The 20,320-nt window shown below is 51.2% G+C and overlaps 7 protein-coding genes across 7 annotated transcripts; 1 reads left to right on the top strand and 6 right to left on the bottom strand.

Annotated features, from left to right (window-relative positions):
* Window positions 1-194: 194 nt before the first annotated feature.
* Window positions 195-1,884, bottom strand: N7481_012907 (uncharacterized protein; the record flags this gene model as incomplete). Its single annotated transcript, XM_057272126.1, has 3 exons — window positions 195-389; window positions 458-564; window positions 630-1,884. The coding sequence occupies 3 exons, from the start codon at window positions 1,882-1,884 to the stop codon at window positions 195-197; spliced, it is 1,557 nt and encodes a 518-aa protein (XP_057116314.1).
* Window positions 1,885-3,175: 1,291 nt separating this feature from the next.
* N7481_012906 (uncharacterized protein) lies at window positions 3,176-5,399 on the bottom strand (the record flags this gene model as incomplete). Its single annotated transcript, XM_057272125.1, has 2 exons — window positions 3,176-5,227; window positions 5,289-5,399. 2 exons carry the CDS (start codon window positions 5,397-5,399, stop codon window positions 3,176-3,178), a joined length of 2,163 nt encoding a protein of 720 aa, XP_057116313.1.
* Window positions 5,400-6,037: 638 nt separating this feature from the next.
* On the bottom strand, window positions 6,038-8,403 carry N7481_012905 (PalH/RIM21 family protein; the record flags this gene model as incomplete). Its single annotated transcript, XM_057272124.1, has 2 exons — window positions 6,038-8,199; window positions 8,292-8,403. 2 exons carry the CDS (start codon window positions 8,401-8,403, stop codon window positions 6,038-6,040), a joined length of 2,274 nt encoding a protein of 757 aa, XP_057116312.1.
* A 2,230-nt stretch (window positions 8,404-10,633) lies between these two features.
* N7481_012904 (pepsin-like aspartic protease) lies at window positions 10,634-11,933 on the bottom strand (the record flags this gene model as incomplete). Its single annotated transcript, XM_057272123.1, has 3 exons — window positions 10,634-10,971; window positions 11,034-11,551; window positions 11,614-11,933. 3 exons carry the CDS (start codon window positions 11,931-11,933, stop codon window positions 10,634-10,636), a joined length of 1,176 nt encoding a protein of 391 aa, XP_057116311.1.
* An 816-nt stretch (window positions 11,934-12,749) lies between these two features.
* N7481_012903 (uncharacterized protein) lies at window positions 12,750-13,175 on the top strand (the record flags this gene model as incomplete). Its single annotated transcript, XM_057272122.1, has 1 exon — window positions 12,750-13,175. The coding sequence occupies one exon, from the start codon at window positions 12,750-12,752 to the stop codon at window positions 13,173-13,175; it is 426 nt and encodes a 141-aa protein (XP_057116310.1).
* A 1,077-nt stretch (window positions 13,176-14,252) lies between these two features.
* Window positions 14,253-17,618, bottom strand: N7481_012902 (uncharacterized protein; the record flags this gene model as incomplete). The annotated part of the gene is made up of 5 exons (XM_057272121.1): window positions 14,253-15,044; window positions 15,105-15,406; window positions 15,466-15,513; window positions 15,565-17,436; window positions 17,501-17,618. The coding sequence occupies 5 exons, from the start codon at window positions 17,616-17,618 to the stop codon at window positions 14,253-14,255; spliced, it is 3,132 nt and encodes a 1,043-aa protein (XP_057116309.1).
* Window positions 17,619-18,343: 725 nt separating this feature from the next.
* N7481_012901 (putative UV radiation resistance protein (UVRAG)) lies at window positions 18,344-20,263 on the bottom strand (the record flags this gene model as incomplete). The annotated part of the gene is made up of 3 exons (XM_057272120.1): window positions 18,344-19,838; window positions 19,883-20,133; window positions 20,183-20,263. The coding sequence occupies 3 exons, from the start codon at window positions 20,261-20,263 to the stop codon at window positions 18,344-18,346; spliced, it is 1,827 nt and encodes a 608-aa protein (XP_057116308.1).
* Window positions 20,264-20,320: the final 57 nt, after the last annotated feature.

Genomic DNA, 20,320 nt, shown 5'->3' with positions numbered 1-20,320 from the left:
ATAGTATTCCATGGTTAATACCAGTACTGACTCGGACCTTGGAAGACATCCACCATATGAAGGTACTACTAGAGATAAATATACATGAAAAAGAGTCAATTTCCATAGACCATATTATTGAATGCTCTGCCGAGCTTCAGCAAAACACATAGGGATAAAAAAAAGAGTCGGATATGAATATCGATTCCCTCACTCTAGTACCACAAAGCCTCATTCCAGTAGAGACTCTTCGCATTAGCGAGGTCATCTTCTTGGGTATACATAGTAGTGTTGAAGACCAGCTCAGTAGCATTGCTACCATACTTCGGCCAGTAGGTCTTGTCGCTGGCCCACTTCTTGTTCGGGTTTCCAGTCAAGACAAAGGAGAGGAGGTATTTCTGCATTTTGCGCTGTATAGATGATCGTCGTTAGCATGAGTCCAGAGATGAGCGAAAGTTTCAGGATTGGGATAACATACAGCAACCACAGAGCTCACGGAGGAGCTACCGCTGATAGCGACTCCGGCCCCGGCAGCAGCAGCGCCGGAGCTGGAGCTGGAGCTTGAAAGAGAGTAGGTGCTATACCCTGTTCCCGCGAGATATTAGCCTAAATTCAAATCAAAAGATTGCATGACGTGAATGGCTTCTTACAGTAGTAACTCTGATCAGTACCGTGAGTAGCCTGCCCGAGGGCAACCATCGCATTCCATGTGTTGTTGTTAAGAGCGCGGGTCACGGCATAGTCGTGAGCAGTAAGGTCGAAGGATTGTCTCATATCCGCGAATCTGTACCCGGGACTCGAGTAATCAGAAGCAGGGTATAGATCCATGATCTCCTTGACGACATCATCAGTGATACTGGGGAAGAAGGCGCGAAGTTCACTCTCCACATCTGCGGTGGTGTTAACGCCAGAAGTGGGCGAGCCGTTGTTCTCGTGCTGCTCGTGTGTAATGACCAGTGGACCAGTCCAGTTGAAACGACCCTGGTAAAGCTGCGACTCGTAGGTATCAGCCACAAAGTCGCCGTCGACACGGGGCTGGAATTGGTAGCCGTAATCATCGTAGACATCGGTCGCGGCATCGGTCAAGTTGGTGAAGGAAACACTGCGCATGCAAGCCAGATCACCACCATTGCATCCGACGGCCGTGGAAACGTTCTGCCAGAAAACTTCGCCCTGGTGATGCCCGGCACCGGGAACGAAGCCGGGGGAAGTCACGTAGGCTTTATGGAAGAGCTGCTCATTGTGGCCTCCATAGCGAGTCATCATGAAAAGAGGCATACTTCCACCAGCGGAAAAGCCGAAAGAAGTGACATCGTCCGGGTTACCGCCGAAGTTGCTAATGTACTTCTGAACCCACTTGAAAGCATGTTCGACGTCGTATAGAGCGACATTATCAGTGGCGCCCTGGTGAGTAGCAGTCACCGAGTTCGCGATTCCAGTAATTCCAAGACGATAGTTGAAAGAGACGAAGATGAATTCCTTCGACAGGTCGAAAAGACCTTCCGGTGTGTTCTCTGATTTGGAGCCACCGGTAAAGCCACCACCATATGTCCAAACCATCACGGGTAACTTCTTGTCCTTTGCATTGGCTGGTGCCCACACATCCATGTAGAGGCAGTCCTCCTCGGACGAGCAGTCAACATCGGCAGTGGCGTATGTTGTGCCATTGTTGATGTCCATTTCGGTCGAAGGCCACTGAGGCTTTGCGAAGCGCAATTTGCCAGTCGGGGCCTCGGCAAATCGAATGTTCTGGTATTTGTAGTATCCCAAGGTACTGTTTCCAGCGGCGGCCTGGAGAGTGGTATAGTCAAGAGCGACGGTAGGCTTGCTCGTCGATGCGCTGGAAGTTGGGACCGCTGCAGCCAGGGGGGCTGCAATCGGCAGTAAGAACGTGGAGAAATGCATTGTATGCTGAGCTTAACCCACAGGGCCGGGCAGGTGAGTTGATGAAATTGTGTTGCAGATGTTCCATGACTCTGTTCGTCTTATGTAGTATCCCATATCCTTGTCTACCCAGGATATCTTCGTCACGGTCATGACGCGGCAATTCGCGCCACTCCAGGCAAACTAGCATGAGAAAACAATATCAAGGCATTTAGCCCACATTTCAAGCTGTGTTAGCAAAGGCCAAGAGACGGGAGATCCAGATAAATGACCGAAGTACTCCCGCTAGGGAGTGCGGAGCACATTAGACTTGATCGAGACACGAGGCAGCTGCAGATTATCCACAAATACCATTCTAGATCTTATGTTTACCGAAGTCTGAAGACCCCATTGCTTGGTTCGCCCGGATTTTCGAGATAATCTAACCAAAACCAGCAGAATGGTCCGTATACTTACGATGATCGGTGGGCTTGAACGAGGCGGCTCGAGAATATCCGAGTGGCTCAGACCGTAGGGGGTTCTTTCAACGACCCACACGAGAGATTTTTTATAGCAGTGATGACGAAGATCTCAGGCTGTCTTTCTCCGATCTGCATTCAAGGTTTTGGAGGAGAATCAATTGCAGGATTGCCTTCCCAAGAGATTGTGGGGATGGTAACTATTCTAGGGCTGAGCGGGTGAATTCATTCCCGGCCACCAAAAATAACATTGGAATCGTCGTGTGAAGAATCTTGATAGAAAGGAAGGACTGTATTCTGAAGACTGAACTAAGGTAGTATGATAGACCAAAGTGTCACCTCCCAGGGAGAAGTTTGTAAAACTATTCATGGATTTGAACACAAATCAACAACTCACATCGTAAGCTGCCATGGCATTGCTAGTCCTTTTTGTAAGATGGCAGTCTCCACAAATTTTCCACAAGAATCTAATCAAATTAGGGGTTGAAACGTTTCCACAATCTCAATGGACCAATAATTGGTTGTCAAAGGGCACTTGTAGAAGAGAAGATGTTCTTGTCTTGATCATTGTATGTACTTATTGTGTAGACCTAGCCGAGCCGAGCACCGCGGCCTCCACGATGACCCAGAGAGAGAGAGAGAGAGAGAGAGAGAGAGGGAGAGAGACAGGGAAAAAGAAGCCACGACCCAACACCTATATAACCTATTTCCCTGCTTTATTAGAGACGCACAATCCCACTTAAATGAAGAAAAATATCTCCGAAAGACCAACCAACACCAACTATCCCACAAAACTCCCAGGTATGTCGCTGTAATATGTAAAACATTCTAGTTTTGGGCGGAAAGCAAGAGACTCAAATTTCTTGCGCGTCCAGTGCCCAAATCTCCCAGTGTTGTAACACCTCCCATCCAACTCGTCTCATGCGTCGCCGGCTAACTTGTCCGTCATTTGTTAGGACGGGAGGAAAGCAACCCGTCTTTACGAAACCGGGGTGAGTGCTCTCGGATGATTCGCGGGTAGTAGTATGATAAAGGGACATCCGGCTTCTGCTTTCGCTTTCGTCGTCATCATCCCGATTACGCTTGCCTAATGTTGACGCAGGGATATTTGTGGCAGGGGTGGAAGTTGTGTCGGCGCCGGATTGTCCGTTGGTATCGTGACCACCACTTTCTTCTGACGTTGCTTCGTGCTGGTCGGAGGTAGGGTCGGGCGACTGGGATTCAGAATCATCGTAAACCGGTAAGGGCGCCTTATAGAAATCGCGTAGCTCGAATGACTTCCATCCCATACCGACGACCTTGACATTTCCATAGACATTCTTGTCAGCCAGATCATAGCTCATCATCTCCATGAGCATGTCATCGTCCAGATCAACGATGTCTGCCAGGCTACGGGCGTTTTCGAGCTCCCGCTCGATCTCTTTGGTAAATTTATGCGGTTGCTGTTGTTCTGAGAATGTAAGACTTTTGGCAAGCTTTGGGAATTTTGCGGCGCTATCGCCACTGAGTGTATGGGATGTGGCTGAATTCGGGGCAGTGCCATTCATACCGCCTTGCGGTGATGCGGAGCCCGCGGGTATCAACAAGCGAAGGGCTACCAGTTTGCGAAGGAAGGGTACCAGCATCCCCAGTGACTCCATACTTGAAAATTCCGTGGCGAGAGCGAGTTGCTCCAAGTTCGGACAGGAGTGGACAAGTCTTGCAATCATGGCTGTTGAAAGAGGCCATTTGGAACACAGAAGTAAATGGCGTAGACTGGCGCCGTGGTTTGTGGTAATGTGGGATAGATAGCTATCACGAACGCTGGTGGCCAGGTTCAGCTGACTAGCCGGCGATGCTGCGGCGGGCGAATTTCCCATGACGCCATTTGGAATTTCATGCACTGGGGGTGTGAGTGCTGATGAGGCAGGCCCGAATCCCGGGCGAGGAGAATTGAGGTAGTCGCTTGAATCTGCAGTCACGTTCACGAAGTATAGTCGCTCGAGTCCTCTGAAATTGCCCAGGAATTCCGAGTTGCGCTTGGAGACCGCATCCACACGAATGGATTTGATCTGCAGTTTTTTATGGGGCATCATCGTTGGCCAACTATTCTCGATAAATGTGTTGACGAAGCCTGTATTATCCGTGCCGCTCAGGAAGGTGACATCCTCGACAGTGGTCGGATCAAATGCGACATTGAATTCCTCGGTGTGGAAAGCATACATATTCTGGAAGGAAAGCTTCTTGACGGGTATGGGGTGTTTTGCTGCGATGCATTTGCGGAAATATTCGTGCAGGGACACGCTGGGCTCTTGCGCGATGCGCATACGAGGAGACCAATGGAGCTTGAGTTCGCGTAGCTTTTTGCTCTTGAGGAGCATTGTCGCTATGTCATCGGGGTAGCAGAGCGGGTCGATATCAGTGATTTTGAGAGATCGCAAATGCGGCATGCCCGGAAGCACGAATGTGGGTTGAGGGTGGCGAGTAGAGGGGAAGCGGATCGTTAATGTCGTGAGTCGAGGAAGCTGCGTAAGTCCATGATATACAGTGTCCAGCATTTTGGTATTGAGTTCCCAGTGGAAGCTCTCGAGGTTGGTCATGCGATCTACTGCCGCCCGCACCGCGATGTTCAGCAACATCGACGAGTCGGGCACGCGGCCAACCTGGGAATGCTCCTCCAGTTCTCTTTCCTTCCAGTCTCCCCGGAGTGTTATCGATCGAACGAGCGTCGCATATGGTCGGGTGATGATTGCATTCAGACCCATCGTGAAGGGACTGGCGCTTCCGATTCCTTCTGGTTGTTCATTGCGATAACGGATTTTACCGTAGGAATTGAGGGTCAGGCTGCGATAAAGCTGTGGCAGGGCCATGTAGTTGAGAACGCGACATGTGCGGCATAGCCGGGCAAGATCGCCAGTATCGTCGACCTATATAATATATCATGTCAGTTCAGTTTTGGTTGACGCGACCTATGAGGGGAGAGCTGACATGCGAGACGATTTGCACGATCAGATTCAGTGGCAGCCTCATTAACAAGCCACCACCGGGCCGATCGGTGGTGATACTGGCACCAAACATATTTTGATTGACGGCCGCCATGATGCGACATGCGACATCTGGTCTGTCAAGGCATGGGGGGATGGGGGGAACCTGTGGAAGTGAAAGGGAGGAGGAATATGGGGTAGGCTCGTTCGGAGCAAAAAGTTCCCGATCGCGCAAACGATCCACTTGGACCAGTCAGCGCTCGCCCCAATGTAATTCATAACTTTGACCCAAGGATAATCCAAGTGTGCTGGGCACGTTTTCTCTTTCCGAGGTTTCCATGTGCATGAGCTGACCATCGTCGGATGACGCAAGGGAGTGTGGAGGCTGTCAGGCACGAAATGACACTGCGAGAGAGAACTCGGTACGAAACTGGGGAATTCCTGCTGACAAGCCAAGATTGTATATGATCAGCAGGAAAGTACTAGTAGTAAGTGGTTGATATTAACAAGTATGTAGTATTATATGTATAGTCCTAGGGTATCTTCTTTTTACATAGTTCGGATCCATATCCATCGAACCATGTCCTAAATCCTTAACCCAAATCCATATATTCAAATAAATCACCCAAATAAAAACGCCATGAAATGTCGGTCAAAGGCCGAAGTCGCATCGCAACCAAACAGCCCTAATACGCCTGCGCACATGCATGCAATCGCCCCGCAACGGAACAGGTACAACAAAAGTTCACAGAATCAAGGAGACTCGTGCCTACGAGTCGGCTGGTGTGAGCCAGAGCCACCATGTTCGGAAAGAGCGTCGTCTCTATCCTCTGAAACTGTTGTCTCGGTCCAGCTGGCTTGGTCGGCGATGACGGTATGTTCTTCGGGTTGAGAGCCCACATCTTCATCGATCAGCGCCGCTGCTTCAGGGTCATATCGTAGAGTGTAGTCCCCATCCCCATTTTCAAGATCCGCATCGCTCCAGGGGGCGGAAGCCTGTGGCTGGGAGGGGATCACTCTCACGGGAAGATCCGGACGGGTAGATCGGGGTTCGTGACTGGTTTGGCTAACTTGGCTAGCTCTCGATTGATGTGCGCTGCTTGAGTCAAGCAGTCGATTTTGTGGAGACCATGTATGATGTTGTCCCCTTCGACGAGCAGGGATGACAGTAACCGACAGTGGCGTATCCGAGGCTTGTCCCGAGCCCAAAAGTCCCTTGCGAGAGAAAAGGGGTTTCACTTTGGCCTGCGAATTGGGTTGCGTGTCTGGTTCCTGCCCATCAGGCTCATCATCGTCATATAACTCAGATTCGTCTTGGCCCACAGGCTCTCCACCGGCTTGTGCGGAAGCAACTTCCCGTGGGAGGGATGCACGTCTCCGCCTGAAAGGATTGAGAATAGCTCGCCAGCGGGGGTCCTGGACAATCTGAGGGGACTGTTCTCTGGCCTCTGCTTGGGGTGGGGTTTGATCGGTTCCATTATGATCTTGTCTGTCTTCGATCTCGGGTTCCTTTGCTTCCTCCATTTCCTCTTCTTCCACCATATGCGGCATCGTCACTGGTGGTGTAGGACTAGAAACCGGATGGTATCGAACATTATATACTGTGCTTGCCGCACTAGTAGTATCAGCCCGGCTGACTGGGGTCACAGCAGCCGGTGGTGGAGTAGGACGGGTGCTGTTCTGCGGGAAAGTGGCATTGTTCGTGTTCGGCAACAATCCTCCCATGTTGCGATTGCGATTACCACGAGGGATTCCCACTCGAGTTCGAAGAGGACGATGGCCCAGACCCATCACTCCACCCCATCCGGACGATGCACCATGCCCGCCTCCTTTGTCGCCATGCCCCGTATAGCGTGGCCAATCAACCTCTTCCGAAGGAGTGACTTCGAGCATTTCATCACCATCGAAAACTTCTCTTCCGAGAATTCCGTCTTTCGTCTCGTCTCGTTCGAGTGCTTCTATGCGTTCCACCCACTCCCAGACTACCACACTCGCGGCAGCAGATCCAACCCATCTGATGTAGGTACCCCATCCGGCGATCTCCGGCCGTGCGATATCCAGAACAAAAAAGACGACCGGTATCAAAATCGCGCAGTAAGACAAGAGCGCAACCAAGGCGATATTGCGCATCTTCGGGTGAAAGAATGCGAAACGATGTTTCGAGATCGAGTAAAAGATCACCCATGCGGCATATAGTAGGTTGAGAGCCAGTTCGAACAGATAGCTGAGTGCGGGAATCGCATCTTCGTATAATCTCGGATGTGTCGAGGTATTCCTGAACCAAAAGTTCTCCAAAATGCTAAATGTGGTATCCAAGACGATCAGCGCAAACCCAGCCCACTTGATCATGACTTTCTCCTTATGTCGTGGGAACAGTCGAATCAAGGTTTGGACTTGCGCCAACCACAAGAATGTACTCGAGATGACGCGAACGATCCGAATCTCCAACCCATCGATCACCTCTTCAGAAAGTGCCTCCGCGTCGGAATATCCATAGTCATATTGGCGCTCCGCGACTCGGAAAGAATCAACTGTGGCAATCGTCAAGGATATAGCAACGAGAATCGCGGCCACCTTTTGCAGCCAGGGGCGACCTCCGACTCCGACGACTGAGGAATTTCCACTATACGAGCCGCTGATCATCCCATGGCGTCCGAGGAAATTCGCGCCACCCCCAGGTCCTCCAACGTAGAATGTTCGCGGTGTGATGAGAAGTATTATAACCAGGACGTAACTGACGACCGTTGCGCATCCGATGGCATAGAGTTGTGGTGTGACTGAGGAATAGAATGGATCGCGGGTATCAAGGACGGCAGAGACATGAGTATAATCCTCGGGTTGGCCTGTACAAACAGGTTCGTAGACGGCGTTTTTATCGAGGGTCACAGTATAGGAATTGTTAACGTGTAGAATGCCTGTGGCGGGGTGTCGCAAAGGCAGCAGAATTAGTATTGAGTCCAAGTCCAACAGGGGAGCGAGTTCAGGCGAAAGTAATGCGCGCACATACCATCGCTGGGTAGAAGAATTGGAGTACAGCCGGACGCATATGTCTTGGTCGACGTGGTGGTCGGGTTCGCCCAAATCTGGCGGGGAGTCACACGGGGTGCCTCATCTCCCATGGTCGAGTCGATTCAGGCGGTTTCTAGGCTCGACTCGGCCACTGCAGATCATGCAGTCCAACAATTTCCGCCGGATCGCCTCTCGATGTTCAACGCAGAATATAGTATCGGTAGCTAGTCTGCTAGACGGCCATTCTCGAAGGGAGGCCGCGCGTGCAGGACCAGATGCGGTGCGAAAGGGAGGCGAATAAAAGCGCAGTCGGGAATCGGGTTACCGGTCGGCGAAGGGGTGAGGGAGAACGAAGAATATATAGCGGTAGAATACAACGCGGTCAGGGATGAGACCTGATCAGGAAGCGGGGGAGATCGGTAGGTGAGAACAAGTCAAGTCAAGGAGAGAACTTGAAGAGTCTGGAGTCTCTCCTGGGGTTGAAGGTCGAGATGATCCGCCACTCTGGTCCACTTGGCGTTCGTTCTCCACTCTTTTTTTCTTACGCCTACTACTATTTAGCAAGGAAAAGATCACTTTCTCTAGAAGGCCTTGATTCATTTCGAGTACACTTGTCGCATTGAAATTACACTCTAAAGAACCCCATCCGGGGAAAATCGTCACGAGAAAATGAAGGCGAGGAAGACGAGGAAGGCGATGACATATAGGGGGGCCAGAGAAAGGTCCCTCCAAAAAAAGGCATGTCCAGATGCTGCCCAGGCACTGGTATCTCTCTCTCAACAATTCAAATCGGCAAACACAAATGCCAGTGTAGAACGTAGAACATGGAATTTTCCGAACTCCAGAGGAGACGGACAAGACGTGCAGAACGTCCAAAGCAAAACGCCAGAGCAATAGAAGGTCAAGGTGAAGATTAAGGTATGGTAGGGGCTGTCCAAAACTCAAAATCAAGGAATCATAAGAAGATTTTGTTAGAATAAGGACCAATCCCACTCCGGGGCATGCCATTGGAGGGGTGATCGCCAGAGGATGATCCCAAGACGCTGGTTGGAGAATTGCTGAGTGTTGCTGGATGCCCATGAATGGGTACATGGGTTATAGATCGAGGGGAGGCTGCGCCATCACCTGTTGCGATGTCGGGAATTGTGCTCTTTGGGTCATAACGCAATCTGCTCCGCCAAAATAATCGACTGCTTTCAAGTTGTCACAGTGAACTTTTCACAAGTCGGCAAAGGAACAAGGTGAAACGGACAGAATACCATTCCAGCATGTCATCTCAGTCTCTCGATGTGCAGGGAGGCTGCCATTTCGACCTTCTTTAAAAAGCCGTCCCGAGTAGAGTACGCCGGCGAATTTGGCTCTAATTAATCGCTGGGTTGGAGCAGGGGTCATAGTGAGTTCTGCCCCCCTTGAGCCCTTGAGTTTCTTCCTGTGATAGAAGTCAGTACACATCCTTTGCTATGCCAGGAAAGGTGGTGGTAGAATGATTTACAAGTCATTAGAGACAGCGCTCTAGCAGCAGGAGGTGGATTCTCTCAAGGTGAGATAATAGACTGACGGGTCACTATAATAAGGAAAGTGTATAGACTGTGTCCGATCACGATTCTTGCAAAGCAAGCATGTTGTCCGAGTTGTTGCTGCAAAAAAGCCCGTACTCCTGCATCTTCATATAGACATGTGGAGTCCGTGGTCTCTAAGTAAACCGGTCTGAGTAGAGTCCATGTATATCGTTTCGATTGTGAATAGGTAAAATACAAAAGGATCATGTCTTAGTGAAAGGTTGACGGAGAAGATGTGTTCATGAGAGACAGAGGGATGAGAAGGAAGTTAAGCCTTCCTTGGGGGGAGATCGCGATTTATAAGTAAACAGTCAACAGGAAACAATGGAAGGAGGAAGGTGCAAGGCAGGCAAAGAAAAGTGGAAATTGGGAGTTGTGGAAGGTGCTACCAAGGGAAGGTACAAACAAGGTAGAATACTAGTAGTAGTAGTATAGGTACTATTAGTACTAGTGGTTATCCATTTATAACTCTTGAAGAAGGCAGTCTACCGAAGATCAATCTCAGTCAAATGCGTAGTTTATATTATGTGCTGCACGCATTCAAATTTATAGTAGACACCATGTACAAGCCAAGCCGCGTCAAGACTTAGGCGCAAGGTCACCAATTGTCACATAGATCATCTCATCTCAACATCCTCCGAACAAAGCTAGCCTGCTAGCCAGCCAGCCGACAAAGAACAAAAACGAATGGTTTCATTTTCCACACACACACCCAGCAAGCGGAAGGGGGGAAAAGTACTCAGGCTCATTAACAGTTTGATTTGGATTTCACGGATTAGGCTTATGCCTGGGCAGCGAAGCCGAGGCGAGGTCCGTTGGAGTCGAACACAGTGTACTGGCTCTTCAGGAAGATGTCACCGAAGATGGAGAAGCCGAGACCGGAGTTGCTCTGAATACCGCCGAAGCAGGTGGAGCTGCCGTCAGTGACGGGGGAGAAGTTGATCAGATCACCGGAGACAACGGCGTCATAGCCGCCAATGGTGACAGTGAAGTCGGGGAGCTTGGAAGAGCAGGCGAAGGTGTAACCACCGGCGGACTGGTCCTCCTTGGCACCGTCAACCTGCTTGTAGTAGGCGGAGACAACATCGTCGGGGAGCATCAGGAGGGTGGTACCAGTGTCTAGGGATTTTCGTGAGCTTTGGAACACTTGTTAAGTCTAATTGAGAAAGGATTTCACTTACCAGCAATGCCCTTGATAGAACCACCGGACTGGCTGCCAACCTTGTAGCTGTCGGCAGTGAACATCCAGAAGCCCTGGGAGCTGTCGACATCAGTGTAGGCAAGCTCGCCGGTGTACTTGGACTTGTCGATGTAACCGAAATCATAAGAGCCGGGCTTGTTGTGCTTCAGGGTGACAGCGAACAGAGGCTTGTCAAGCTGGCTCTTGACAGTGTCGAAGAAGGTCTTCTGGGACTGGGGCTTAACAGTGTTGATGGAGCTGAAAGCCAAGCCAAGCAGACCATCGTTGTTCTTGTCCTGCACGAACTGCTGGCTGATCTGCTTAGCAGCCTCAACGGCCTGACCAGAGGCCTTGACGCCACCAACAACGACGGTGTCCTTGTAGACATCACCGCTTGCAGAGCTCTGGTCACCATAGGAGATGGACCAGGAGGCGCCGGACAGCTTGGTACCGTTGCTGGGCTTGTAGATGGAGTGGCCAGTCTGCTCAGAGGCGGGCAACTCTCCGGAGAAGACCCAACTATATAAAAAAGATTAGTTTCTGCCATTGAGATCTAATCAACCAGTGTACTGTAAACTTACAGATCGGCCGAACCAGTGTCGAAGTCCAGGTTCAGGGTTGTACCACCGACGTTGACGGGGGTCAGATACTCGACATCATTGGCCTCGGGGGTAGTGGTAGCGGAGCCGCTCTCAGCAGCAGCCTTAACACCCGAGGGGATGGAGGCGCCGTACTTGGAGAGGGCATTGGCGTACATGCCGGGCAAGTTGATAGTCCGGGTCTTGGTGACAGGGCGAACCGACTGGTTAACAGTGAACTTGCTCTTTCCACCCATCGGCACAGCCGAGGAGACGGAGGCAATACCGGCCAGAACGGCGGTGACTTTGCTGAAGACAACCATAGTGAATGGATATAAAAAAAGAACGATACTCTAAAAAGAATGGAGAGTGACCGAAGGATGTTGAGAGGATTGGATGATGGATCTATTCAAATGGGCTGGAGGTCAGGCCTCCTTTATAGGATGGCAGACGTTTCGCCATTGCAAGCTTCTTTTGACAAACAGGTCCCGGGGTGGCACCTATCTCAGGGTCCAGGAGAAGGAGAACTTGCTCTTCCGGGAAGCCCACGGTGCCGATCCAGTACTCCAGGGACCCGAAACCTCAAACTTCAAGATCGACGCGGAGTCCATCGGCCAGCCAGATTAACACGACGGAGTCCGCCAAGAGGGGCACGGGGAGGAGGGCGACCAAAGAGAAGATGAGACAGCATCTCGTGAGTGTTGGTAGTCCAGGCTGCTGCACCAGATAGCGTTCAGGGAGGCACGGCGGGGATGACGCCTTGAATGCGACAGAAACGAGAAACGGAGGCTTGGTCACGACAAGCTACACTGCCAAACACTGGTGCCAGAACGGGGAAGTCCGGCCAAGACCAACACGAGTATGTAGGAAGCTTCATATCCATTCGGTAGAGCCCTGACGATCTCCATTCGCTGCCATCTTCAGGGTTCAGGTGGGGCGAGACTCCAGAGCCAAGCGATAGACTGTACGGAGTATGTGGAGTGGAGATGGAAAGTGATCAGGGACCACGCTAAGACCAAGAGCAGTCCAATCCATCATGGTTGTCAAATCGAACTCCAATATCAAAGTCGAGGGGATCGAGAGTTGGCCCTGGCGATCATCGCCTGTTATCTCCATGAGCAGCCAATCACCTGCCCAACATGGCTAGCCACAGACTTTCCCCTCCAATCGAGGTCACATCGCGCCCGCGGCAGCCTTCGCCAGCCGGGAGTTTCATGGATGTGGGCAAAGGTAATTGGAGGGCTCTATCCACTGGTGAAGCAGTCGCTTGGAACCTTCGATATGAGCCCACTCCAGTCCACTTGACCCCAGAAGGACTAGATGCAGATCTGGACATAGCAGCGCACTCTGGCATTGGATACATGGCAAGCAGCCTAAAGCAGGGGATAGCACGAGCCTCGGGGAATAATGTGAACCCGTCGTCGAATAACAGGCACTGCCAGGCAGTAATATCGGTCGGCCGGAGTCCGTGGCGCAATCCTCCCTGCACTAACGTTGAACCCATGCCGCGCGAGCTTGGCGCAGACAAGCAACCACGCCCAGAGATGCCCAGAGTATCGATATAGTGGAAATGATCGGCCAAGACGATGTGACCCTTGACGGAGGGTAAGCCATGAAAGCCTTCTAGATGCTCTAATGCATGCAGCAGCCCAGTCCTGTTGCGAGATAGTTCAGTGCAGCGAACGCCCTCGATGTGGCTTCCGCAATAGCCAAACGAAGTGTAGGATCGGCCGAGCTGGATCGACAAGATAGTAGAAAGTCAAAACTAGTAGACAAACCGCGATCACATCTGCGTGGTTGGAGGGACATGATAGGTGCAGTTGGGAGGGGTTGGAAGTGCAGGTACTACGAGTCATGTTGCCCTACACCACATTCCTCCTACGGAAAGTGAGGCTTCGGACTCGCCGATTTACAGACGGAGTTGCATACACATGAGTTGTATGTACTTATGTCCATTTGCAAGAGACAATCATTCCAAGCTACTAGAAAATGTAATGGGTATTTCCATTCAATACCTAATTTCCAATGCAAGCTGATGGTTCTTACCCTCCCTTTTACTCCGTATATCAACTTCCCCCCCCCCCCTGTTCTCTAGGATAAAATATCTATCTCTAGGCCAAGCCACCCGGTAACCTATTCTACAAGGCTGAAAGATTCAAAGCTAAAGATTAAGCATGTGAAGATCCGCCATCACGCGATGAAACCGATGAAACTAGGGCCCCGCAATCTTGAGACCGACGGAGACCGCATAGTGACCTTTAATCTCGATCTTCAATACTCCGTCGGTGATCCAATTAATATAAAAAAAAATGCTTGAGAAAGGGGAAGGCAGCAAGGCGTACGTATTACGGAGTAGAGAGAAAATAAGAATGATCTAGATGACAGGTACGAAGAAGGCAGGAGAAAATGTAGGAGAAAAAGGTCATGTTTCAACCAAATTGCTACGTCGACCAATCACGGCCCAAAAAATGCTAACAAAAAGCACCAGGCGGGGGTTTTTCGTAAGGGGGGGTATATATCGTCAAACGGGGAAAGGGGCACAATGCAAGAGAAAATAAAGTACGTGTCTCATCGAGTTCGAAGCGGAGTTCGAGGCAGACCCTCAGCCGGAATTAACGGCTGCCGGGGCTGTCAGAGAGCTGTCAAGGCAAAAACTGAGACGCAAGCGCCCCACCCCCAGACTCGCCCTCACCGTTGGCATTTCCGCCGTCATAGCCCTCATTCAGGAGCACTTCTAGCATATCGAATTCGCCTAGCATTGGACCAGTCCCACCCAAACCTTGATCAACAACACCGGTGGAGCTGTTGAAGAATTGGTCCAGTGGCAGGGCAAACCAATCTAGCGTGCCTGACGTACTCGTCGCTCCATTTGTGTCCCCAACAGCCTGCGATGAAACAGCATGGTTTGGTGAATTTATATCGTTGGTAGGCATCGTCGAGTTCGAGTCGTAGTAATTGTAGTACACGGATGGCGGAGGCGGCATGAATGACACGTTCAGGCTGGAAGAGTTGATGGATTGTGAAGGAATATTCGCCAGTGGATCATGACCCGATCCGATCGGGTGTCCGCCGGCGCCGTTACTATCCACATATCCCAATCCAGTTCCGCTCGGAGTTGCATCTTGGCCGTGAGATGATGACCAAGGGGTTTGCGGGCCGTCACGGCGACCAGATACGGCCTCGCGTGGTGGAGAATGAGCTCGTGAAACCGGCGCTGAGCCGCGGTCGTGTGCGTCGCCATCTCCTCCGCGATCGTGCGGCGCAAATCGCAAAAAGCGTGTACGAATGCTACTAGTCAGAAGCTCCAGTAATCGAGCAACGGTGTTACTGATGTGAACATCATCCACGACAAACGTTCGCAGTGCCTCGACTGTCCGATCCTGGAGATCCAAGGAGACTCGTACATCGTCTTCTCGGGCACCTAATGTGAAAGTCTAAATGGCGGGTTTTGTGAGTCGATATTCTTTTTTTGATTAACAAAGAAGAGAACTTACTTTCAAAATAAATATCATGCCAGACAAAATGCGGAAAAAAGTCCGAATAGGAGCATGCTTAAGGCGGCCGCCGGGGACCAGTCCTTCCAAAACAGTCTGCAGTATCCGACGCGAGGCATCTACAACTTCCTGGATGTATTGCTCATTGACGCGATATTGCTCCATCAAGGTCCGGAACCAGCCAGTGCTACCGGCAGACGGTCCCATTCCAGACCGAGCAGGCTGGGTCTGGCCGGACTCGTTGGACATAGTCGTCCAGCGATCAACGACCGCTTGTAAAGCCAACGAATTCACGTAGAGTCCTGTGCCATGTCAGTGGGTACTATTCACTGATATAAAGAGGCTGGATATCATAACTCACGTGTATACTCATATTCAATAATCAAAACACTTCGCATGGCCGGAGACACTATTCCTTGTTAACCATTTGAGACAGAGTAATTATCAACGAAGAACTCACTGTTAACACGGTCGAGATGACTTCGAAACTCTCGTAGTTGAGGTTGGAACCAATCGATTCGTTCCCGATATCTCCCAGTCCGGATCAGTTCTGATGTCTGCTCAGTCGAAGCAAAGAGTTGGTGGTTGGCTTGATACACAATCTTAGATATTCCCATCCAACAATCTTGCATCCGATCCAGATCTGAATCGCCTTCTTTCATATCAGCTGTCGTTGAAGCCGGGTCTTGACCCCACTCGGGCAATGGAAGCATGGAAGGAATCCCAAGCCGTCCACTGCTGTGTGTTATGAAAACCAGAATCAGCCGCCGCAGTCGGAGCTTCCGCGAGTGTTCTACTTGTGTTTCAGGGGCAGCTTTTGAGTCACTCTTGTGGTCGAAAACACCAAGCTCAAAGGCCAAGGCTTGAGCGGTGCTGAGCAGCATCCAGGACATCCGATCTGACCGCCAAGCAGGTTCCAGCCATTTTTGAAAGGCGAGACGTCCTTCTGGCGAGGTAGCCGGTCCCTTGGCATGTTCGCCATCATTGTCCAAGTCCTTGTCACGACTGTATGACTGAGCGTCCATGTCCAAGAGGGTATTTTCATCATCGCCAGGTGGGAAATGAAGGTTGCGTGGGTGCCAGTCCGTGAGGATCAGTAACGCTTCTACGGTTCCCAGTGCTCTCAAATTACCCTTGGCATTCGGTCGTCCAGATGTTGGCGCTAAGTCAAGACCTCGAGGCCCACGAATGCCCGGTCCGTTAGCGTCAAATTTCTCTTGACCCCAAAATAGTCGTTCAATCATGCCGCGAAGATAGGACCAGAGACGGTCATGGATGTAGAATGCCCGAGTGCTTGCTCCATCGCCCTGGGGTTTCAAGTGTCGAGATGAAATTGTGAGAATGGTCACTGCTAGCACGGGTTCTTCCGTGAGTAATGTTCGATGTGTCGAGGGTTGTGTGTAGTCTGGCGTTACCACAGGACTCATTGGAGCAAGGTTCTCATAATAGTAAGCCACGTAGTTCATGCCTTCTTCTACAGTCATCCATCCGGCACGAACAAAGCGTAGCCGTGACCATGCTCGAACCGCATCGATGTATCCGGGATCTTGAGTATCTGTGGAGCTCTCCTCCTGGTGGTCGGCGGCATCCGAGGTCTGGGGATCTGCGACCCCAGTACCGCCACCCTGAAAGTAGCCATTGTTACCACTGGAGGACAAACCGGATCGCGGGGTTCGAGAAAAAGACCCGGGCGAGTTGCCATGTGCCAGCGGCGAAGGGCCGGAATTAAAGGATGAGACTGACTGCCTCGCATTGAAACGATTCTCGAGGCTTTGGCGGTTCAGATCCTCTGTCCTGCCGGCCGCCTCTGAAAGTAGATGTAAGGCATCATGGGTATTGGTGATGGCTGGCGACAAGAGCTCCACCGCAGTCCGATTCATCATGGGCTGTCCACCATATACCGGTACCGAGTTCAAGTTACGGTCTCCGGTAGCATACTGCGATAGGCGCGAAGCTCTGGAATCGGCAAAAGGTCTTGACGAGGAAGATATGGGAGCGCTGGGGGTATATCGTTGGGCAGCGGCCGCAGCTGCCGGGGCTGGGGCTGGGGCTGGGGCTGGTTCTGCCCATCGTTGGCGCGCGCGAAAGCCCTCTACGTCGAATGAGGGCTCAGGTGCGGGGAATGGAGAGCCTTCTGTGGGTGCTTCTTTCACAGAGACTTCACCGATCATCATTCGCTTGTCCCGTTGAAGGACGGGCCCGGGGTCGGGAGTTTCTTCTTCATCTTCTTCGGCATCGGAGAGCTTGCGCTTGCGACGAGTGGCTGAGAATTCGCATCGTTTACTCTCACGACGACACCGAACACAGGGCGGGGGACGAGGATTATCGACACCTGATACATAATTTTTTTAGATTAGCCAGCCGGTGACAAGCGGGGGAGGAATTGCTGATCGTACTGCCCAAGTCACACTTCACCTTGCGCTTGCGACACGGATCGCAAGCCTGATAGCCGCGCCTATGCTGCGGGGCAACGGAGGGCGACGGTGACTTGCCGACATCCGCGTCGAGTCCCATGTTGTCTGTTGCAGCAGGGTGGGTTTAGCGGATTGGCGAAGCTGGGGAAAGCCGATGCAAAGCGAAGATAAGCTGGAAGGCGGTCTGGAATGGACCGAGGAGGGGAGGCAGATTTATATATGCGACAATTGATTGGATGCCGCCATTGGAGACTGGAGACTGGAGACTGGAGACTGGAGACTGGGGGGACTGGGGGGGGAGGGTTCAAGTTTCGGAGATTGATTCAAGAAGAAAATTGGTCAAAGGGGTTTTTTTTTCTCTTCTTTTTTTCACAAAGCAAATTCTAGGCTCTGCACTATCCGCAGTCCACGTCGCCGGCCAGCCACCGATTTCCATTGTATAATAGAATAGCTCTGCGGGGTAGCAAAAAGTGTAAGAGTTACATCGCCAAACCCTTAAGTGGATTGGACGGGTTCGCTTCTCCTCGTGGGCACCAATGAGCCTATACCGACCGGAATTTAGGTCATATAAACACGGGCGATCTCGACATTAGATCGCCATGACGTCCGATCTGAGACAAATATGGCCAAATTGTACAGGGAACTACTTTCGTAGATACACACGGACCGTGGTGGCAATCATTCCCATTCGCTAAATGCAACCCGCTCGAATATACCGTACGCCTCTAAGTACCGAAAATATAATGTACAGAAAAGAAATGTATCCGTCCCAGTATGTTGCTAAACATCGACTGAAAGATAGAAGAAACCCAATGCAGCTTTTGCCTAAGCTATTCGGGGCGACACAGACGGGCCAGCAACAGAAGCAACAGACTTGGGCGCGTCCTTCATGCTGAGCTCGCTCATACGAGAGACCCCGTCCAAAGCTCTGCGCGGCGGGACAAACTCCCCAGAGACCGCGCTATCTGTGCTGTTGCGACGAGACAAGTTCGGGGTATACCGCCCAGTGAAGAGACCTCGAATACCACCAGACTTCCGGGCCGGTATGTCTTGCGTCACCGCAGTCAGTATGTAGAAAAGATATTTGAGATTTGGAAGAGTTTGGCGAATATCTAGAACGCGGACACCTTGCCGATTGAGCAGGAACTCGATGTCTTTGTTTAGAAGAAACACGCCGTAGCCGAATTTGTAATCTCCGCCGACCGGGTATAGAGGGAAAGTTCGTTGCGAGAGGTCCTTGGATACGGGATCCCGAACCAATGAAGCCGAGCTGTTCGGAGTAATCGGGTATGGAATCACCACGGACAAATAGAAGGAAAGAAGGTGTACCAAGTGGGCTGCATAGCCCAGACCGGCGGCCAGAATTTTGGGATCAGCGTCTCCAAACCCGTCAGAGCTTGAGTTGGGTAGCTCCAGTCCCCGAATGGTAAATCCCAGCGTTTGGTCTGGAATGGATTCAATCGGATAAATGTTCATTAAATCCTCCGCGATTCGGCGGATCTGGCCTTTAGTCTCTTCATGCGCCTGGTTGAGTAGTTGATCACTGTGGGACAATTTGTCTTTGGCATCGGGAAGATGAGTTCGTTCCTTGTCCATGGTGGCTCGGCCATCCTCCATTGCCTTGCGACGATATGCGAGGCTGGCTTTCAGATCATCTTTGCGCTTCGTCGTTCTCTGCACCGTCTTCCGTTGGGCATCTACAAGCCCCTTGGTTGAATCGCATCGTTCCTTTGCACCCGCAGCCTTGCTAACGAGCTCGAACTGATTCTCATTTTTCGTAACAGTGTCGCCAATTTGTGACTCGATAGTTCTCGTTGTTGCGAGCGTGTCTTGAAGAACCAAATCCAAATTAACCATTTTCATCAACTGATCATAAGAAGACGTGGTAAGAACATTCCCGTCGCCGACAGCTCGGCGATTGGCGCCATCAAATGGCTTTTCCACCGGAGGAATGTCAGTTAAATTAGCATATACACCATCTGTGAGGTGAAAAACTAGGCAATTGGTAGGTAGCGGTTGGTGGAAGCTGTCCAAACTCTTCCCCAGGAATTGCAAGTACCGTAGATTCTGCTTCAACTCGACCAAAAGTATGAACTCAGACATGGCCTCCGTTTGAACCCATAGTTTGATTTTTATTGTATCAAGTCGACACACTAACGGCCACGACGCATTTAAGTCGAAGAACTGAAAGCTGGGGTTGGTCGTCCTCCTGAGGGTTTCACTGATATACAAAGGCTCTTCAATGCCATCGGAGTGAATCGAAAAGAATGTGTCTGCCATGCGATTCTTCACAATTCCAGCGAGTTTCTCCTGCCGTGATCTAGGGTTGGGGTCGTTCCAGGCAGAGTACTGCGGCGGCGTAACGGGCCCAGCTCAGGCTTCTTCTGCTTCTTGTTTTCAAGCTGTTGATCTTGTCCCCCAGGCGACTTCAAGTCTGAAAATGATCGGGAGGTGTGCAGCGACTGGGTAGCTTTCTGCGCGAGGAATTTTGAGGGAGATTTCAGGCTATTGGGGATATCGTCGTCGTCAATGGTTTTGCCGCGGCCTCGAGATGCGGGTGGAGTCACGTCCAGGTTGCGCACCCAAATACCAATTACATTGCGTAGTCGGCGATTCTGCGACATGTTAATATTACCAAAAACGATCATTCGGCGCTCAACATACCCATGGGTAAAGGAACGGCCCTCCCCTGCGCGCGCCGGCGTCATGCCCCGGAGCTGCATCCATGGCGCCCGTACCCTCCATTCGTGGAGGCTAGGGTCGACCAGGGGGGGACACGGTACTCAGTAGGTATTCAGTAAA

The sequence above is a fragment of the Penicillium waksmanii genome, assembly GCF_028829765.1.
Source record: "Penicillium waksmanii strain IBT 27052 chromosome Unknown utg000010l:1.0-3698451.0:1.0-3701458.0, whole genome shotgun sequence".
NCBI classification, from domain to species: Eukaryota; Fungi; Ascomycota; class Eurotiomycetes; order Eurotiales; family Aspergillaceae; genus Penicillium; species Penicillium waksmanii.
This window is presented reverse-complemented; position numbering and strand designations above follow the sequence as displayed.